At 41.3% G+C, this 20,830-nt stretch overlaps 1 protein-coding gene across 2 annotated transcripts in view; it reads left to right on the top strand.

The window, feature by feature from the left end:
• Nucleotides 1-20,830, top strand: part of DNAJB14 (DnaJ heat shock protein family (Hsp40) member B14) — a 28,278-nt gene continuing 7,448 nt past the window's right edge. Inside the window, exons 1-5 of one of the 2 annotated variants that reach the window (XM_087735553.1) lie at nucleotides 235-372; nucleotides 2,330-2,460; nucleotides 6,350-6,524; nucleotides 16,709-16,854; nucleotides 20,532-20,717. In XM_087735553.1, coding sequence (XP_087591679.1) covers nucleotides 6,367-6,524; nucleotides 16,709-16,854; nucleotides 20,532-20,717 — 490 coding nt within the window. In that variant the 5' untranslated portion in view covers nucleotides 235-372; nucleotides 2,330-2,460; nucleotides 6,350-6,366. Of the gene's footprint in view, nucleotides 373-2,329; nucleotides 2,461-6,349; nucleotides 6,525-16,708; nucleotides 16,855-20,531; nucleotides 20,718-20,830 lie in introns of both variants that reach the window. The other variant, XM_087735552.1, reaches the window with a different exon arrangement.

Here is a 20,830-nt window from a genome sequence, read left to right as displayed (position 1 = left end):
AGCAGGCGGCGGGCCGGGCTGGCTGCCGGGGCCGAGCGCCACGCTGGGGCTGCGGGCACCGCCGGCGCGGAGCGGCGCGGCTGGGCACGGCGCGGCGGGATGAGCCTTGCGGAGTGAGGGGAGCGCCCTCCTGCCCGCTCCGCTCCTCTCTCCGCCCCTCTGCCCCGCCCGGCTCCGCTCTGGCTTCAGGCCCCTTCTCCCTGCGCTGCGGCGGGCGGAGGCGGCGGAAGGAGAAGCCCATGGAGGGGAACCGGGACGAGGCCGAGAAGTGCATCGCGATCGCGCGGGAGGCGCTGGAGGCCGGCAACCGCGACCGCGCCCTCCGCTTCCTCGGCAAGGCCCAGAAGCTCTACCCGACCGAGACGGCCCGAGGTGAAGCCCGGCCCCCGCCCGGCGCCCCGTCGGCCCTGCTGCCGCGGCCGCCCCTCCTCCCCTCTCCCGGCCGTCCGCCGCCCTGCTCCGTCGGACGAGGGGGGGGACCGCGGGGCCTGCGGGAGGGCGGGCGGGGCGGGCCTCCATCCTCACGCCGGGGCGGCCGTGAGCCCGGGCGGCGGCGGCGGCGGCCCCCGCAGGCCGAGGCGAGGGGGACCCGGCGGCGCGTCCTCGGACGGCGCTGCCCCCAGAGCAGCCCGGGCTGGGGTCCCTGGCGGCGTGCGGGGCTCGGCCGGGAGGGCAGGCCGAGGCGGCGGTCGAAGCGCCCGGCAGGAGCGCTTGGGGCAGGTGGATTGCCGCCCTCAGCTCCGGCCTCGGGCTTGCCTCCCTCCTCGCCGGAGGGCTTCGCCCTGGGCCAGCCCGGCTCCTCCCCTGCGTTCCCCCCCTCGCCGTAGCCGTCAGGGTAAGCGCGGCCGCACGGGCTGGCCGTAGACCCCGTTAGCAGCGGGACGCCTCAGGCCCCGGGCCCGGCTTCTCCTCCGTCACTGTGCATTAGCCCTCGCTAACAGCTCGCGATAGGAGCTGCTGCTCCAGACTGGGCAGTGTCTTCACCCTCTGACTTAGGTCTGGTTTGGGCTTTCTTGGTTTCGTTTCCCGTTTGGTCGCACAGTAGCGAGGTAGGAAGCGCACACGGGTTTCACTTTCCTAGAGGAAACAGGGCAGGTGGCTCCCCCTGCGACTTAATTGGCTCTTCGGACACTTCTGGGTTAAAACTTGAAAAATAATTAGCGTCTTTCTAGCAAAAGGTGTTCGGAAATTATTTTTTAAAAGGAACAATAGTAGGGTTTCAGTGTATGCAGACCTGCTACCTGTCTTGGAGTCTCTCTGTCGCACAGTGTCAGACGTCGGCCCGAAATACCTTTGAAGGCAGCAGTGACTTGTTGCGTTCCTCTGGTTCTCGCTTACGTTGTCCGTGCCACGGAAGAAATAGGAAGGACTTCAGTGCTCTGTACTGACTTAAAGGCCTCAGCATTTACCATTTTTGGAACGCGACTTTGGGGTGAAATCCTGACTGGAAGTGTTCTGTGCTGTATTTTGTTCTGTAGTGAAGCCTTTAAGTCAGGCGAGCAGGTTCAGTGAACGTTTTCTGTCCTCTCTTATCTCCTGACTACTTTTTATATGCAAACAGTGAGCAAAGGTCTCATCACTGCTCTTCTTTGTTTATAGTTTTTTGGGTGTGGGTTTTTTTTTTTTTTTTCGTGTAAGACAGGATGGCTGTTGCTGGTAAATCACCTGGAAGAAGGTAACCATTGCTTTGGATTAAGAACATGGCACTGTTTATATTCTTGCCACATTAGATACCTCTCTGGAATAAAAACAAGAAGTTGTTTGCCATATTTACCTAAATTTCTGTGTTTTAAGGAGATGACGTGCATGAAGATAGTTTCAGCTTTCTGGAAGCTGTGTTGGTCAATAGGCAGGAAGACTGAGGGTTTCAATTCAGTCTCTCCCACCAAAGAGAGTGAATAGCTTTGTCTGCTTCACATAGCTTTATTACCGTCTTATACCTCCAAGACAAGAGTTACAGTAGCTCTTAGGGAAAAAAAAAGAAGATATCTCCATCTGATGTACGTTTTGAGTGTTTGTTGGTTTTTTTTTTTTCTTTTAAGTAGGACTGCTACTACATAACCACCATTGTAAAGTATTCAGTGCAAGAAATAGATGGCTAATTAGGCTATTGTCTGTAGGACACTCGTTTTATTCACTGTGGAAATTAGCAAAGTATGTCACAAACGAGGTACAGATCTGGTGAAAAGATGGTCTTGTGGTTGTGGCAGTGATCTGGGGAATTGTGTACTGAAACTAAATGCTTCACAGAATTTCTCTGTGATGTAAAATAAGTCACTTCGCTCCGTTTCCATTAGTGACGGCTAATTGTTTGTGCTTCATTTTTCAGGTATTCAGCTTGAAACAAGGGCCTGATTTGTGGAACTGGTGGGCACTTAAAGCTCCATCTGAAGCTAATGAGAATTGCAGATGCCCTAATACCACTGAAAAAAATCAGGCCCTAGGCCTGATTTGAACTAGGTACTTAGAAATTAGGGGACTCTGTAAACTTGTAATATTTCTGTACTTCAGTTTTCTAGCTGTGGAGGTTGGTAATTCTTTTCAGTTCATCCCATTTCCTCCCAAAACAACATCAACTCATTGGTTTGGTTTTTTTTTAAAGTTTGAGGCACTTAAATAGCCCTGTTAAAAGTTGAGTAAGCTGCAAGGACACAGAATGTCCTGGTTTTAGGACAGGAACTGGAAGGTATACAATAAATTAGAACTGGAATTTTACACTGATGAAGAACAACCAAAACTACTGCTTCATTATCTCATTGTTATCTTTTAGATAAATTAAGCAGGGGGAGGGTCCACTTGGGAAAAAAATACAGTAATTCATTAGATAATTAAAACTGTATCATAGCGCATAGCCGAGAGAAGGAAACAGTTAGGGTTTTATGAGCTCTCTTAGTTCTAACATAAATTCTTATTTTACAGTCATAATGTGCTGGGTTTATGTGGTGATAGGACAATATGGCGCAGCCCCAGTTGTCACTGTGCTCACTTGTTTTCTCTTCAGAGTGTGTATTAGAAGGTAGTTCGTACCAATGTGTCACTGAAGTCACGAATGCTTGATAGGTTGTGTCTTTGGTGTGGTCTTAGGAACAGTTGCCCACCATTTCACAAATTATGTTCCATCAGTGATAAAAGCAATGAGAATGGTAGTGCTGAAGGGAGCTTCATCATCCCGATGGTATAGCGGATTGTAAAAGGACAGAGAGCAGGTTTTAACTATTGTCTCTCAAACAATACTGTGCGTGGTTTGGTTTTGGCAACATTTGCATTTAAAGTGCATTCAGCACTAGTTCAGTCATCAGTCAAGTTTAGTTTTGCTAAACAAAGCTTCTGCCCAAAATACGCTGACTGCAGCAGTGCTATTTTAAGGCTTTACTAGTGTGAAATGTAAGGTCAGTGCTTATTTAATGATACTTAGCTAATGACTTCATAGTAGCAGTGTTCGTGTTGACATCACTCTTTGCTTGAAAGTTGTTTTACAATTCAGCTGTTCAAAATATTGTTTGATTATGATTTTTGCTAAGGATTCATCTTGCAACTGAACGGAAACTAATTGCTTGTCTGGGAAAGATTTGTAAGAGTGGATTTAAAGATAACAAAGGACAAGATCTTTTCAAACTCAGGTACCATTCTCTTTGGAGTTGAAGGCAGAAAATGATGTTACAGCCAGCTTTTTTTTTCAGTGCTGCTTAAGATTTTCTTGCACTATTTCTGAACCCGCCTGTAAAAACAAGCTTTTCAGGACTATGTGAGCTTAGTTTTTTTAGGGTGCTGCGTTAGTATAAATTCTGAATTCAACAGTTCTTCCATTAGTGAAAGTGAGGTCATGTTCGATGCATGATGGAATCAAATGCAGTGCAAGGATCTTTCATTCAGCAGGAGGTAACAGTACACACAAGAGAGCCTTCAGACACGTTCGGAGATAAGATTCATTGTCTTACCTGCTAGCAAAATAAGTGTTTGGTTCCTTGTATGTCCTATTTTAAAATACCTGCAGGCATAGTGCAGGTTTTCTTTAACACACCGTTAGTACTACAGCTCTAACAGCTGGTTTTACCACCAGCAGTTTATGGAAGAGTCAAAAGTTGTTTCTGAATATCTGAACTGTATCTTTTATTTGAAGAAAACAATGGCCCCAGACCCTTTGTACGGTTTTCTTTTTCAACGTAGAACAATAGCATGTTTGTGTATGCTGTGTCCTGCTATCTTAAGAAGTTAACACTTACGGATTTGAATTTTTGGGGTTTTTTTTGCGCAAGTGTCCTGCATTACTGTCTTCTCAGCAGTGCAGCTCCATTATGGGGATGGGAGGGATGAGAAGGTGATTAGGAAATGTTGAAGGCGTAGTGCAGCCAAACCAATTCATGAAAAGAGTTACCAGCTAAGCTTGCTGTGAAAGACACTGGGCATTAAAAATGCAAACTGTGGTCTATACCTGCATTTCTACTGTTATTGCTACTACCGATTTTGCACAAGCGTTAGCGCAGGGATGGGGAATTTCTAGAGCAGTACCAATATGAAGGCAGGATTTGCAAAACTGTCGAGTAAGCGTTATTTCTAGAGGGTAAGTCAGGGTCACATGTTCAATAGGATCCCACATGATACCATTATTAAATATCTAACATCACAGAACAGAAAAAGAATAATTTTGTTTTCTGTTATCACTTGTCTGGAGCACATTTGGACTGAAAATGCTTCATTCTGAGGGCATTGTCTGTTCAAATCTCTGTTCTTGATTAGTTCTTAGCCTGCAAACACAGTCACCTTGTTGGAGTTGTTATTACTTCATAACGGATGATATTAGCATAAACTGTTGCAAATATTTGGATATGTGCTTCAGCTATAATCCGTAATGCAACTATAGCTCTCCCGTTTTCAAGGACTTAATTTCATTTGTAGTGAAAACATCCCCTCGGTGTACAACTCTGCATCGAAATGTTAGCCTTTTCTTTATTTCTGCAGTAAAAAGCCTGATCTGATCAACTGACGAATCTTGCTGAGGCAGGCATGAGCACAGGACCAGCACTGAAGTCAGCTGACTTTCTTGCTCAGGCCGAGTGTCGCTATGCATCTGCAGTACTTCAGACTGCTGTGGCCAGTGGGTAATAAGTGAATTAATAAGTAAAAGCAAATACTGGAGAGTTTTAAGAAGCACATCTTAGGGAAGTGGTTCTTCTCCTTTTAAACAAAGCTCCACTTTCTTTTCTTTCCTGTGCTTCTCTGAGATACAAGCTATGATGTGTAGGATCCCAGTTTTCTGCTGCTCTAAGAGAGACCATGCTAGTCAGAGGATAAATTTTTTTATTAGATTTAGGAGAAAATCCTTCAGGCTTCTCACTAGCTTCTGGAAGAAAATGGTTTTTAACAGTAAAGCTATACCATGCTTTCACAGTGAGTAGGATGTTTTTCTTTGGGAATTTTTATTAGGGCATTCTTTATGCAGATAGGAACTCAGTTGTTTATGAAACAAATTTGGCCTGTGTAGTTTGCCATCTTGCTCTGAAGGGATCTCTTTTCAGGAAAGATAGACTATTTAATAATCTTTGGTCCACATAATGCTTCGTGTGCAGTCCCTTAAGTTAGAATGGTACTGTTTCTGATTTATTGGTAAGACAGATACCCCCAAAATACAGGCTTATATCCAGAAAGAAAAAGAAAACTTAAGTGTCTGATGATTTACTAAAACTGCTAAATTTGAGATCTGTTGGAACATGGAAGGAAAGAGGATTTCAAGATCTAGCAAACGCATGCCGGTTTTCAAGATCCAGGTCTCAAGAGTTGGGTGTAGTTGACTGATCCTGACCTACCTGTGGCATTTAACAGTAGTTTGTTTTTCAGCTGGTATTGCCTGGCAGAGCATCAGCTTGTGGCCACTAATGGCTCAAGTTACAAATAGCTATGTACTGTAGCAACTGAAATGTGCAGGAGATGGGCTTGGTCTCTGTATGGAATAATTTGCAGGTTCTTTAGAGCATTAGGTTAGTTCCTATTTTCTATTTACAGTTGCTTATTCAGGTATTCTGATGTTTTCACACCAAAGAATGGGTTCAGTGCCTCTAAAAACTACCTAGAAATGAAGGACCTGGGCAAATTCTCTCCAGTACTAAATTACCTTGGCAGAGGTGGAGGGGAGCCCAGCCACTAATTTTGAAACACTTTTCCATAGTTTTGCCATGAAAAGGAGTTGCTAGACTGGCTTCAGAAACGTTTGTGGTACAAAGTGGTGACCAATGAGGAAGGAGGATGTAGCAGCTAGTCTTTTACAATGTGGTGCTCCCATTTAAGATACTTGAGAGCCCCAACTTAATTGCTGATGCCTATAATGATACTATGATATACTGTTGTTTTATAGTTTTGTTGGAAGCTGTTATGAAGAATGGAAGTACTGCTGGGGGAGGCGCTTACTGCCGAAAACCAGCCAGTAGCAATGATCAAAGTAAGCCCAATAGCGCGAAGGAGAGCAATGCATCTGCTGCAGGTGAAAGTGGAAAAGGCTACACCAAAGACCAAATGGAAGGAGTATCCAGGTATGGCCTTGCTTAAATACATCACTGCTTTTCATTCTGTGTATTATGTACTTATGCTTTCAGCTCTAGCATCTAAAGAAGCAACAGAAAATTCAAGGTTAGCTGAGAGGGGTTACTTGTACTGAACTGTGACTAAAAGGAAGAGGAGAGTTTTGCTGTGTTTAAACACAGTATGAGATGCTGTCACTTTCTGCGAGAAAGATGATACTCATCTTTATATAAAGTAACCTTGATGGTTTGAAAAGAAAATACTCGTAATAGTTATTAAGTAGATCTCATGTTAAATGGAAGAAGCAATGAAAATTCTATAGTACAGCTTGCAGGACAGTTATACTCATGATAGCTAAGTTTACATTACATGCTTGCTCGTAAAGTTTATTTTCAAGCTAATCTTGCTGTACAGGCTGGTCTTAGACCAGTGTTAAAACTGTTTCGTTCTGGAAGTACAGGTATCTGAGAGGCACTGAAGCACTTAGTCTAAGTTGCATTATAAACTCTGTTTGGACTTCGTGCAGCATGGTGGTATGAAGATGGGGCGACATCAGGAAAGGAGGATGTGCGAAAAGAAACATCAATAAAAATGTCCTTTTGAGGCCAGTAACTCTTAAGTCATGTTATCGTTACACACTTTTTGGCTCTTGGAATGAGAAAAATATTGTTTGATATATGCCCTGATTTCTGCTAAAGAAATATGGATACAGCCACTCTAAAATTGCGCACCTCAATCCACCTGTGTTTTCAGATGAGCCTAGCCCAAATATTTTCAAGGGAGCTCAAAGAAAGGAAATTAAGAAGTCTTCATCTCCTAGTTTGTGTAGATTGGATGAACTGTTGTGCAAACCAGAAATTTGTGAATTTTTTTTGTGTGAAATGTTATGTTGCTGTTGATAGTATCTTGGGATCATATCCTGAAGTTCAATAATCTGTTCAGCTGTGCTAACAGTGAGGAAAAAGCAGCTTTGTTGTTGATACAGCAGCTCTGCATTCAGGCAGGTAGGCAGCAGCATCTCTGGCATGATTATCCTCTTGGCGTTGCTATTTAGTAGAGCTTTTCATTCACCATCGTCTCTGCTTAATTAATGTTATAGCCCTTCACGATACATCTAAAGTAAAACCTGAATAAGCATGTACATTTTTGGACACCTTGAAACGTTAGCTGTTAAAATGAACGCAAAACGTCTGTGTGCGCACATGCACGAGACAAAATATCCAGAGGGAAGTCCTCTGTAAAATGAGGCTTAGATCAAATTAAGAAGTGTAACACGTTCTCAGAAAGCTGCTACAGGGAAGGCTGTGTTACTGCCAGTGTTCACTCACCCATGACGTGCAATTCCGAGCTGCAGTCTGCTTTGGTATCAGGCTCCCTGCAAGATCTTTTTTTGTTTGTTTGTTTTACCAGAAAGTAATGTTGCCTACTTTTTCCTGAGTAAAGTGATGTTGTAGAGCCGACTTTTCTCCATGGCATGCTTTCATGGTATTGCATATTGCTTCCTTGAAGGGATTCACTAGATACCAGATAAAATTAATCTAGTTTGTTGTGATCAGAACCAGAGTTAGGGGTATTCATGGAAGGTGCGCACTGAGGATAATCTTGATGCAACGTTGCTCCTTAGAACCTCTTTCAACAATCTGCTTTATGAATATAAAATGTGGGTTTTTAAGAAGTACCCAGATTTTTACAAATATGCAATTGTAATAGCTTGCAGAACAAACCATGTCTGTTTGTATTTTACATACCACTTAGAAAATCAGCTGTTAAAACAATATCTTGACCTTAGGTTGAGTGATGCTACCATCTTTTAGTATAGCAGTTCATAAACCTTTGGAGAGAGACTGAATTTTGGTTTAGGTGCGCAGTAATCGACAGAGCAACCCCCCAGTTCTTGTTGGAAGTTTTGAAATGTTTGTCATGTTGTCAGTTAGTGACGTCAATACTCCACTTAGAAAATTTGTGGTTAAGAACTAAAAAACGTGTACACCTTGCCAAGGAGAACAGAATTAAATACAAACAGTGGGCTAGAACTTAATGGAAAAATATAACACATTCAGTGATGATAGCTGAGGGAAAGTTCACGTTTAAACCACAGTAAGAATGAGCTTTCTAGCTGGAAATACAACAGGCTGCATATGCTACTGCTTCAGTCAGACCCCAGACTTTTCCAATTAAATGAAATGCAGCCCTCTGGGGAGGGTATTCTTCAGAGAGTAGAGCTTGTCACCACCATATGCTTCTGCCATACCACAGCGGAATGGGTTTTGGACCTTTGAATTGGTTAAAGAAATGCTGTGTGAAAAAAGGTAGTTGTAGATAGTGTTTCATGACTGATTTTTATTTTTTTTCCTATAAGGGAAGAAATTTCTAGATAGCAAGGTAGCAAAATCTTCAGGTTTTAATAAATTCTGAATCTTACCATGAATTTGACTCTGTCAAACTAAGTTGCTTTGTATGCTTATGATTTGAAAGGTGGTCATTATCCTCAAGTATTCTTCCCTCTGGGAGTTTTTGCTTCTGTGTTAGTGATTGAATATAGACTGAGAAAAAGCATTCCTGATTTAACTACACATGCTGTTTCCAACCCTTTTTTATAAGTTCCAGTGAGCAGTCGAACAGGGCGACTGACTCTGAGCTCTCTGACTTGGATCACTGATTAGTGTTCCTGGAGTCATCCAGCTATCTTGAATTTGCTCATGACAATAGATTTAAGAAGCATAGTGAAGACACGCTTGGAGCAGTTAAAACTAATTTTAACTGCATTAATTTTTTTCAGGGTTACTCTAGTAATGTGGGTAGGCATAAGTACAAACAAACATCTCTGTGCTGTTTGTATTTTTTCCACATACACAGGGGACACTGATCACTAGCAAGCTACCATAACAGTTCTGTAGAGCATTACATGAGCTTGCAAACAAGTTGTTCAACAGGGAGAAGCATAAGATGCAATATCTTTCCACTGATTGCATAAGTGCTGGGTGATGCTCTGTTCTTTGTGGGAATGGCGCTCACTAATTCAGTGTGACAGTTTGAAGCTTGAGATATCCAAAAGCACTTTGTTGCTTTTGAATTTAAATGCTTTGAAAATACCATCCGTAGTACGTGCACATCTTTTTCTTAATGATGCTTATCTTGTCACTGAGGGCTGGATTGAGTTGCCTTAACACTTCAGGTGACCTGCATATCAGAGAGATTGACAGGAGACTAGCAGAAATATGTTAGAACCCACAGTAGACTTATGTCTTTTTAGAGCAAGTGCCCTAGAAGTCTCTAGGCGATATTGAAAGCTGTCTGAGCAATGTCAACTTAAGATAAGTGCATGAGAATCGTGTGCACGACAAAAAAGGGAGAATTTGCCTTTGGATTCTGTGGTCTTTGGTTTAAAGCAATTCCTTCACTGTTTGATGTAGGTTATTAGCATTTTTTGCTGAGATAAAGAAATGAAACATTTGTGTAAGAAAGAAAATTTAAACTTTTTTTTCTTCTAGTTCACTTAAAACAACTGAAGAAGTGCTGATCAGGATTACCGTTATCAAAGTTCTTAGTTACTTTCAAACAAATTCTGTTCATCATATCTGCCTATTCATACCAAGTGTGCAGACCCTTGGGAAAGGTTTTGTGGACTAGGATGAAATTAAAAAAAAAAAAAAAAAAGGATCATTTGCCTGCTGTGTATTAATCTTTCCCATTTATTTTTATGCTGTGAAGTGTGTATTATCTGTTGTCTGCTGCATGATTTAAAAAAAATAGTTTTGGAGTTATAGATAGGTCGTACACTTTATACAGACTCCCTTTAAATGATCTTAAAATTCATATGGTGTCTGATGTCTCTTTTTTAGTAAATAAGCAGTGGCATATATTCCATATTACCTTTTTGACATCTGAAAGATAACAGCCATGATTAGTAGTATGCTAAAGTTGGATTGCTGTCTTGTGAAAACTGTGGTGGGATACTGCTTTTCCTGCCCTGCCAGTACCTGCTCCTCGGAAGAGAGCACAAGAATGAAATTTTATATTTGGATCTCTGAGCTAGAACCAAAGTAAACCAGTAGAGGCATGAGTTCTGTAGGAACCTTGCAAGACAGGATTAAATGTCATCCAGTCGTGGTCAAGAATGATCAGCAACTTGATTTGAATTCGTGGAGTAAACCAAAAAATTGCCTCTATGCATCGCATGGATCAAACTGCAAGGAATGTAAGTTGTATGACAGGCTTTTTCCAGGCCTTCTGCTGAGACTTCTGCAAATTCAGCAAAAAGAGATGTATTGTTACTTTTTTAACATGGGGTCAAGAAGATAATTAACTGAAAGTGGAATAATAAGAGCAATCTACACATGCTAAAAAAAAAACAAAGCAAAGAAATCAGGGCATGCCTTTAATTAGGCTGCTAGAACTACTATGAATTGTTGAAATATCCAGTTGTGTGGTTGAGAAAGTCAAGGTGGAAATCACAGTTATAGAGCCTGTCATGGAAAAGTGGCACAGAAGATATGGTGGACTTTGTCAGAAAGCTCCTGCCTTTAACCTACACTTCTTATAGCTAAAATAAAAGCTTAAACAAAATCTGGAGAAAAGTATGCTGATGTAAATGCAGCCTGGAATATTTCATGTAATGCACACAGGAGAAACAAACTGACCAGGTACATCTAAGAGCAAGGTACTAAGACAAGCACCTTAATGTGTTGTTGAATCTATCAGTTGAAACAGAGATCTGAAACTTCTGGTGCATTCATTTCAGAAACTAGGGGTATGGTGGTACCAGCCTGAGTTCCTCGACAATGCCGTGACCTTCTCTTCCCAATCTAGAGCAGTTTTTGCAGACCACGCTTATGTCATCCAAACTGTGACTGGCACATTCCCATTCAGCTGCAAGATGCCATTTGCATGAGGCCCTCTGGCATCATTGGAAACTTCACCTATGTAGAAATTGGTCTGCATTTTACTGTGTTTTTCTGCTCAGCTCTGGGATCAGAAGTCAGTGTAACTTCCTCTTGCTCAGTTCTTTGTCGCCAACATTCACATTGCTGCTCAGTTCAGATTACCATTGGGAGAAATAATTGTGGCTCCCATTGCAAGCTTTTAGAGATTGCGGTTGAAGTATTTGTCTTTTGGGCCATTCCTCTGCATGTAGACAGGCTTTGGAAGGCCCTTTGAAATACCTAGTTGTACTCAAAACTTCATGATTATGGATCACTGCAGGTATTTGATACAGAAATGCAAGCATCTCTGATAGGTTTTGTTAACCTGATAAAAGCTGTTGATGTTGACCTAATCTGAATTGTAGATTTGAAAAGTGAAACAAGAAGCACAGCAGTAGGATCACATCATTTCGTAGTCACAGGAGAACCAGTGGTGGTAGCCCCAGAACTTCTGCAGGTGAGAGCAGACATTTCAGGACCTGAAGGGCTTCCTCTGCCTTCAGCCGTCAGAGCGTGCAGAGGAGCCCAGCGTCAGGCAGAATTGGCTGTTGCTGCAGTTTGAAGCTGGCTGACCAGTTCTGCTGCAGGTGGCTTGTCAGCTGCACGTTGGGGTAGTGGAGCTTTGCAAGTCATGACGAGATACCTCTGTCAACAGATTGTGGATGAATGTAGGCCATCGCTTGCCCTCATGCTGTTTGAGAAGTCTATTCTCTAAAAGAGCCTAAAGAAGTCTATTCTCTAATATTCTCTATATTATTTCAGGAACATCCAGCAATGTGCCCTCCTAAAACAGCCCGCAAATCTGTTAACCGGAAGGACAGTGCCAAGGTGCTGGCAGGGGGCTAACAATTCAGCAAGGACAGAAATTGGCTGAACAACAGAAATAATTTGATAATAATTCAGATACAGAAGTGATCCAACCAGGAATGGAAAAACACAAGAAAAGCAATTCGTAAAAAACAGAACCCCAAACAAATTAACAGTGAAAGCACCAGACTTCAAATAAGCCAGAAATAAACAACAAAAAACCCAATTCTATACAAAAGGGGCAGTCCATAAGCAAGTGATATGTAAATTGCAATTTTAAAAAGAAGCATCTGTGTGGAGTTTACATATGCAAGAAAATTAGCACTAGGGACTACAGTGCCTTAAGTGCAGCAAAACCAAAAAAATGACAATTTGAAACGCAGCTTTCAGAAGGTTAGTTGTTCATGCTAAGGATGCTGCAGGACAGGGGTTTCAGATGCAGTTAAAAGCCATAAGTAACATCAGTGATCGGTCTTTTCCAACATCTCCACTGATTTTACTCTTAATTTTTCCCAGCCTCTGCTGGCTGATGTGTGGCCCGCAATAGGAGAGAAGTGGGAAGGGGATGGTTCCTTCCGTCCAGCTATCCTCCCGTGAGAAGTCTCCCCAGGACAGTTCAATGCTCCACGTGAGGGATTCTGGCAGAGTGAGGATTGTCAGACATCAGTCTACTAGAGACAAGGAGTGAGGAATATGTCCAAAAAGGACTGCTTCTGCTGAGGGACAAGGATCAGGTTGGCCGTGGCTTCCAACAGCTCCCAGCAGCTGGAGAGAAATTTCTCATCAGGACAGTGGTAGTTTGGAAGAAGAGGACTTAAGTCTTGGAGAATCTCTGTGCAAAGCCCCTGATCCTCATGTCTTTAAGGTGGAGGAGGGATGTGGTATGTGCTCCAACAGTGTTTGAGAAGCCTGGTGACTGCACAGCACATGCGTGACCTGAGGATCTGGTGGGTTGCCCTGGTGATCCTGTACGGTTTGTCCTGCTATAAACTGACTTACCAGGTTGAGTTTGTGATGCGTTGAAGTTTTGCCTCTCAGGAGTGCACCACAAACGCTGATAATTCTGTTTAATTGGAAAGCACCTTCTAATCATGTTTGCTTGCCCAATCATCCCCAGTACAAAGCTGCTGCAGTACAAGTTTTGGTGCAAAACTCACATGGACTTTGCTGAGGGGGGAAAAACTGAGCCAATACCCTGTAATGATTGCCCTGAATTGTGCTCAGTAAGGGACCTCCTGGCAGAAGTCACTAACTCCCTCCCTGTAGGAAACTTTGCATTAGCTAGATGCTAGCTGCTTACAGTCCAGATGCTTTTTGCCTTGAAGTGGCAAAGCAATCGGATAAAACTGTTGTCTAATGGCAGGGTGTAGCAAGGGCTTCATAGCACAAGGTCATTGCTGAGAATTCCAGGCTTAGGTATGGTTTTTGGCCCCTGTGCATTTGTACAATCACTTAATGTATTTTAGCTTTAAAGCTTGATCTGCCTAATCCAAAGTCCTGCTAAACTCTGCGAAATTGCCATATGTGTATGTATATTCCACGTGATTCACCATGAAGTCACATGCGGCGGTGCTCCTCAGGCTATCCGGCACAGTACTTGTGGCTTATGTTTGTTGCTGAGGTTTGAGAGCCAACACCGACTTTGCTGAGATCTGAAGACGACAACAGGCTAAACAGTGAACAGGGTTTTTTGTATCTCAGCGTTGATCCTGTGCAGTGTAAATGATCTGGAGGATCGGTTGCAGGTCTGTAGCAGGTGGTGTTGCTGCGAGCGTACCCGTCCTGACAAGAACACGCAAGGGAGAATAAAAGTCGGGGTGGCTGTCACAAATTCACAAAGGTTTCTTTGTTTGCAACTAGCCATTTAGCCTTGGGTAGCAGGTCAGGGTATGAGGGTGATTGATACAAGATGTGCTTGAAATATTAAATCATACCTTCATAGAAAATCAGGAATGTTGGAACAGAGATGCTTGTATATTTGTAGAATTTTTTGTTTAACTAGCACTAGCAAAGACGTGCTAAGAGAAAGCAGAAATGAGTTATACCTTGGCTGAACGCTTGTTTCTTGATAAATAACCACAGCTCATTTGTGGACCAGGTTCAGGGTAGCTGTTGCATGGAGGGTGGTTGCATTCATCCCTGCACTTTCTCATCAGGAGCTAGCTCTGGTGTGATGCACTGCCTCTAAGCTGATCGTGGTGTCAGAAGCTGGTGGGTCATGTGCTGACCTGAACGTCTTCTGATGATACCCACCATTCCTGCTTTTCTCATGAGAGTTTCCAACTGGGGGACTTTCACTGGTTGTGAATGGGAAGAAACTCTGGAGTGAGTTTTTGAGGATTAGAAGAACAGTTTGGCATTTCTTGGGTTGTTCGTTTCCCCCCACCCCCATTTTTCTCCTCTCTGCATCCTAGAGTTGTGAAATAAATGCATATCAGGTCTGCAAAGAAGTAAACTTCCATGGGTTTTTTTTTTTTTCACATTTGTTACTTCCATGAGAAATGAACATATGCTGTTACGGGAAAAAGTTGTTGAGGATGCACGGTGCTTAAAAACACTTGAACAAACATTTAGCACTACAGTTTTAATGCTAATAAAATAACAACTTTGCTAAACATTGATGACTCACTACCTAATTTTATATCAACCGAGGTTCTGAAGAGCCTGGTCTACAAACAGATAATTCAGATACTGAATTATTGAAGAGAAGAATTTAGATTGGATGCCGAGATAGCAATTTCTTTAAATAAAAGCTTAATTTGATACTGTTACACTTTTAAATAAAGCTATCCGTTCTTGATACGGTTCATAAGTAATCCAGGACTTGAGGCTAAGGATGAAGGGATCTGTACACTACCAGATTTTTTTCTTATTGTACAAATTAACAAAAGTTTCCAGTATTCAGAGTGTAATTTAATGTATTTTCTTTCCATTCTTTCTTGATGATGGATTAGCTGTGTTCTTTTTAGTTAGCTTTATCAGCTTCCTAACTGGAGCTTATTAAATGTTACTTCAATATAATGAGCTATATTTGTTTCAATATAATGAGCTATATTTATTTCACAGGATGCTCGTGTTGGCAGCTGCCTGCATATATTCAATTCGGTGCTCTTGTGAGCATTACACTGAGACTTCCATAAAAGCTAATGTTGTTTGAACACAGGAAAAGGGATCCCTCAAATGAAACTTGATTTGATCAATCTGTGAACTATGAAGGGCCACACACGACGGTGTGGTTATGCTTCTGATGCTACCATTCCCTTAATTATAGGGTACCCATTCTTCTTTCATGAAAATGCCAAAGGCTTGCTTACCCCCTTTTTTTCCACTTGGCTGCCCTGTGTATAGTCTTTGTAACACTAAACCCATATTTAGGTAGAAATCTGTGCGTTTAAGAGAATGTGGACACAGTTGCAGCTGTGTGAAGAGACTCACACGAAGCTTTTAAAATATTTATGGATATAATTTCTATTTCTTGCTCAGACCAGCCCTTTTCTTTTGGTATGCACCAGATGTCACTGTGCCTCATTTCTGCAATGCAAGTTTCTGATTCGGCCTTGTTTTTCTAAGTTTCTGAATTCTTACCCAAGTAACTTGGTTTGATTTTAAGGTGTAGTTATTGGTTTGGTCAGTTCTTCCTGCCCACATAAAATTAACGTTCTCTCTGTCCCCTGTAGCTGCTCTTTCTCTCTTCAGAGTATTGTAAAGCATACCAAATCATTACATCATTTCCAGGTTTTGCTTCTCCTGTCTGGGTGAGACTGCCTACAGGAAGAATATTTCTGAGTTTTCAGAGCTTTAAAAAAATGCTATATTGAACATAGGAGATGAGCTGAATCTGTAATTGCTGGAGCTGTTATTGTTTCTTTGAATTTATATAAACACTTACAGAAAGTTTGTTAAGATCCAGGTGCATTCCCAGCAGCAGAGGTATTTTCATGTGCCTTATTTCCCTGAAAAGTGAATGCTGGAATGGTGTTATGACTTGACTTTTGTTTGGAGAAAGGGAGGTATTGTTTGTTTTGGTTTTTATCATGCATGCCAAAGTGCATTTGCTGTTGACAGTCTAAACAGGCCTTCCTACCTGCTAGCTCTGTGAAGTAAATTTGGAATCTTCATTTTATGCGTTATTAACAGCAATATTCATATAATTGGGGATGAGGAAATGCTACAGTAATTGCAAACTGAAACATTTTCTTAAAACTGTAGTGGTTCTACAGTAGAAGTAGTAAAATAAATGTATGTAGTAATTTTGAGTACAATAGTTTATTGTGCTCAATAGTGAGTTTATTATGAAAAATGGCATTCTTTGTTTCTAGAGTGGAATTTTTTTTATATTTTATATTGGAAGTGAGAGATGTAGTGTATTGCATCAGTGCAATGTATTACCTCATTTGCAGCTGTGTTCTAACATCCTACTTCTACGTCTTTTTGTTTACAACATTTTACTTCATTTTCTTTTGCAGTATAAAGAAATGTAAAAATTATTATGAAGTCCTTGGGGTGTCAAAGGATGCCGGTGAAGAAGACCTAAAGAAGGCTTATAGGAAACTTGCTTTGAAATTCCACCCAGACAAAAACCATGCACCTGGAGCAACAGAGGCTTTTAAAAGTAAAATACCAGTTTTACTCAAAATTTCTTTTATGATTAAACTTTGTCAGATTAAAAGAAATTCATCTGCATTGGTCACTCGACTTCTTACAAAATTGTCAATGTGGTGTTTTGTAGCTAATATTAAACTGACATTTTTATCCAAGAAAATATTTGACCTTTATTATCTTAACATATACCTAGAAGCATAGATAAATAATGGGGAATTTTGCAGTAGGGTTCAGTTTCAGAGGATTGACTAATTTTCAGGTACAGGGAGCAAATACTTGATCTGTTAAACCCAATTGCACTTTTTTACTGTTGTTAACTTAATGTAGTCATTTGAATCTTACTACCTTGAATCTTTACTATACTTGAGCTTGAAAAAAACCAAAGTAATACTTGATAGCAAAATGCATTTTTTACTGAATCACATGTGACGCTACGTTACCCGTGCCTTAGAATTCCTTGTATGTGTGTAGTTTTACTACTTTTTCCACACAAAAATACTTGGGTTCAAACACGGCCTTATTAATAGTTGCCTTTGACCATTTCTTACGTAAAATATACAATCTGACTTTACCTGATCTAAGGCTGCCAAGCTTAGCCCTGCACAAGGAAAATTGTTGACGAAAAGCTTTTTAAAGAAAACTACACCTTCATCTCAGACACAGATGAAGAAAAATGTGAATCTGTAAGAAATAGTCATGCATAAATAAACAATCTGATTATTGTACGTATTTTTTATTTTTTCCTGTGTGAGGTCTACATGCAGACATTTGAAAAAAATCAATCAGATAAAACTCTTAAATTCGGGGGGGGGGGGGGGGGGGGGAAGTCCTGAGCAAGACTTCTGATACAGACTTTAAGGGGTAATTATAATAATATATTAACAATTCTAGGTGAAAAGTAGATAGAACGTAGCAGGAAGGTTGACTGCTAATGATTGTTTTAATACAGCTGTGTGATGGCTTTATCTAAAAAAGATTATTCTTACAAAATTGTCTCTAGCCCTATGAATAAAATAATTCTTCCTTGTTAATAGCATTTTAAATAATATTTAAAATGTAAGAAATCAGTTTCTTATTGTTTAATCTTTTATTTGACATTAGCACTTTGTACAATTTTGATTTCTTCGGCTTAATTTCACTTTCTCGTTCTTAACTAGATGAGTAAATGAACAGAAAATTTTGTAGGGGAATCTTGTTGACTAAAAATTATTTAATGAAACCTAGCATTTTTCTTGCATTGAAATTATTGTAGTCTTTTTAATATGGCTGAGTAAATTTATGATTTAATTTGCCTTTAAAGGTGTCTGATGAGTTTCTAACATCCAGCTGAGAAAAGGGGTTTCATTATAATAGCTATTATTTCATAATAATGCTTTGTTTTAAGGAAAGGTCACATTAGAAAACAGAATTGAGTTTGATGTTAGGCACGGTACTTTCTTAGATCTTGAGCTACCTGGTACTACTCTTCTGTTGTATTAAGCAGTCTCCCTGAGGTTATATTTTAGATTTAAAAAGTTTGTGCAAATATAATCACTTTTAATCTCTTAGAATCTCTTTTACCAACTTAATCAAAAATCTTTCCTTTGAAACTTTTGAGCAGTTTTTTCATTTTTTATGTCCTTTATTTAAAGAAAATTATATTTTAATCAAGTCTGTCATGAATTAGCATCAAATAATCAAAAGCAAATAACAAATAGTCAAAAAGGATTGCTCACCGTACTTTGACAGTATGACATCATCCCTTTATGTGCAGTCACCTGATTTATGTCTCCCTAAATTCTTAAGTGTTGGGAAAATCTAAATTTTTACTACCAATTTTATCCTCCTGCTGAGTAACAGAGGGACCTTGTAGCAATATTTGGTGTCAGTACTGTGTATCATGCTCTCAGTGCAAATTACCAGGCTTCATTTCTTTGGGTTTTCTCCTCCACTTAAAGGGATTGCTAATGGTTGTTTCTAAGGGCATTTTAAAAGGCAAATAGCTGAGACTCATTAAGTTTTTTTTCAGATTGGATAATGTTGAAAACATTAATTATGCAAAGCCATTGTCTTCTTTGCCTGTGTTGAGGTTATAGTGTTGCACCTTTCACAAACTTTTGATGACTGATGGCTTATCATAAAATCACAGAATGGTTTGGGTTGGAAGGGATCTTAAAGATCATACGGTTCCAGCCCCCCTGCCGTGGGCAGGGACACCTTCCACTGGACCAGGTTGCTCAAAGCCCCATCCAGCCTGGCCTTGAACACTTCCAGGGACGGGGCATCCACAGCTTCTCTGGGCAACCTGTGCCAGGGCCTCACCACCCTCAGAGTGAAGAAATTCTTCCTTATATCCAATGTAAATCTACCCTCTTCCAGTTTGTAGCCATTACCCCTTGTCCTGCCACTACATGCCCTTGTAAAAAGTCCCTCTCCAGCTTTCTTGTAGGCCCCCTTCAGGTACTGGAAGGCTGCTACAAGGCCTCCCCGGAGCTTTCTCTCCAGGATGAACAACCCCAACTCTCTCAGCCTGTCCTCATAGGAGAGGTGCTCCATCCCTCTGACCATTTTTGTGGCCCTCCTCTGGACTCGCTCCAGCCAGGTCCATGTCTTTTTTTACGTTGGGGGCCCCAGAGCTGGATGTAGTACTCCAGGTGGGGTCTCACCAGAGCAGAGCAGAGGGGCAGAATCATCGCCTCCCTCGACCTGCTGGTCACAACAGCACTCGACACCAAAAACCATAATCCCTGTGCCTTGTGCTTGTGTTGGTTGGCTGCAAAAGCAGCCTTTTGTTGGAGAGGCCTGGAGAGGAGAGAAGGAGAGCAGGAAGGGTTTAATGAAGATATGACCGAGTGTGGATTGTTCATCGAGTGCCAACAGAAATTTTCCTTTGGTCTGCGAGAGCTGTATGTCTATGTACAGCAGATAGGGTCAAAGCTTGTAAAGTCAGGAAAGCTTGTGATCTTTTCACACTGATTCTTTCCATGCTCACCGAACTCAAATTTTCCATTACTACTGTCAAAATTGAAGTTGTTCATTTGTGACAATGTGGTGTGAACGGGGACAGGCATCCAGGCCAGGCACTCCAAACATTGAGGTTGTATTGGCAAGCTTGCGAACACACGTGTTCCTGTTGTGTGTGCATGTTGTACTTTTCATGTTACATCATGCAAAACTTTGTGTTATTAATGTAATCCATAAAATATCTTCAGCAGCGTATAAAAAATACGTTCACACTCTCGTACACAATAAAGCTGATGCATTTGAAGCCACCACTTACTAAATGAAACCAAAGAAAACCTACTGAGCCTATGATGTTTTTAAGCGAGGCTGTTAGAGCAAACTGAACTTTGCAATTACCCCACTTCAAAGCTTTCATTGTAATGCTTGATGCTTTTTTTGTAATTGCAGTGAGAGAGAATGTTTCCACAGGTGTAGGTGTTGCCCTAGAAAAAGGATCAAAGCTCTCTTGCCTTCTGCCCAGGTCAACAGGATAAAAGGCCTTTGAATAGCATTGGTGGGAAACTTTGTGGAAGCTATAATAAGAAAAGCAGAGATGTTTCTAGACCTTGTTGTACTATAGTTGATTTGTAACGTACAGTAAAGGACATAATTTGCTGCCTATTCTTGACTTTGAAATGGCAATTTTCATGCTGGAATAGCTCTTATCTTTCATTTATGGGAGTTGTCTTTTATTCCTTGCTTCAGAAATAGGAAATGCGTATGCTGTGCTGAGTAATCCAGAAAAACGAAAGCAGTATGACCTTACAGGCAGTGAAGAGCAAACGTGCAATCACCCTAGCAATGGCAGATTCAACTTCCATAGAGGTCGTGAGGCAGATATTACTCCAGAGGACCTATTCAACATGTTTTTTGGAGGGGCCTTTCCAACAGGTATTGGTATATATCAGTATAATCATGAGGATACAGTGGTACTGCCCGGAGTGGCATTAGAGTTTATGACATTATAAACCAGTAAAATTACTCCAACCTGCCTCGGACCCCAA

The sequence above is a fragment of the Nipponia nippon genome, unplaced genomic scaffold (assembly GCF_047370975.1).
Source record: "Nipponia nippon isolate SJK-2023a ecotype South Korea unplaced genomic scaffold, ASM4737097v1 scaffold_6, whole genome shotgun sequence".
In the NCBI taxonomy this organism is placed as follows: Eukaryota; Metazoa; Chordata; class Aves; order Pelecaniformes; family Threskiornithidae; genus Nipponia; species Nipponia nippon.
Note: the sequence above shows the minus strand (reverse complement) of the source record. Positions and strands in the feature narration are given on the sequence as shown.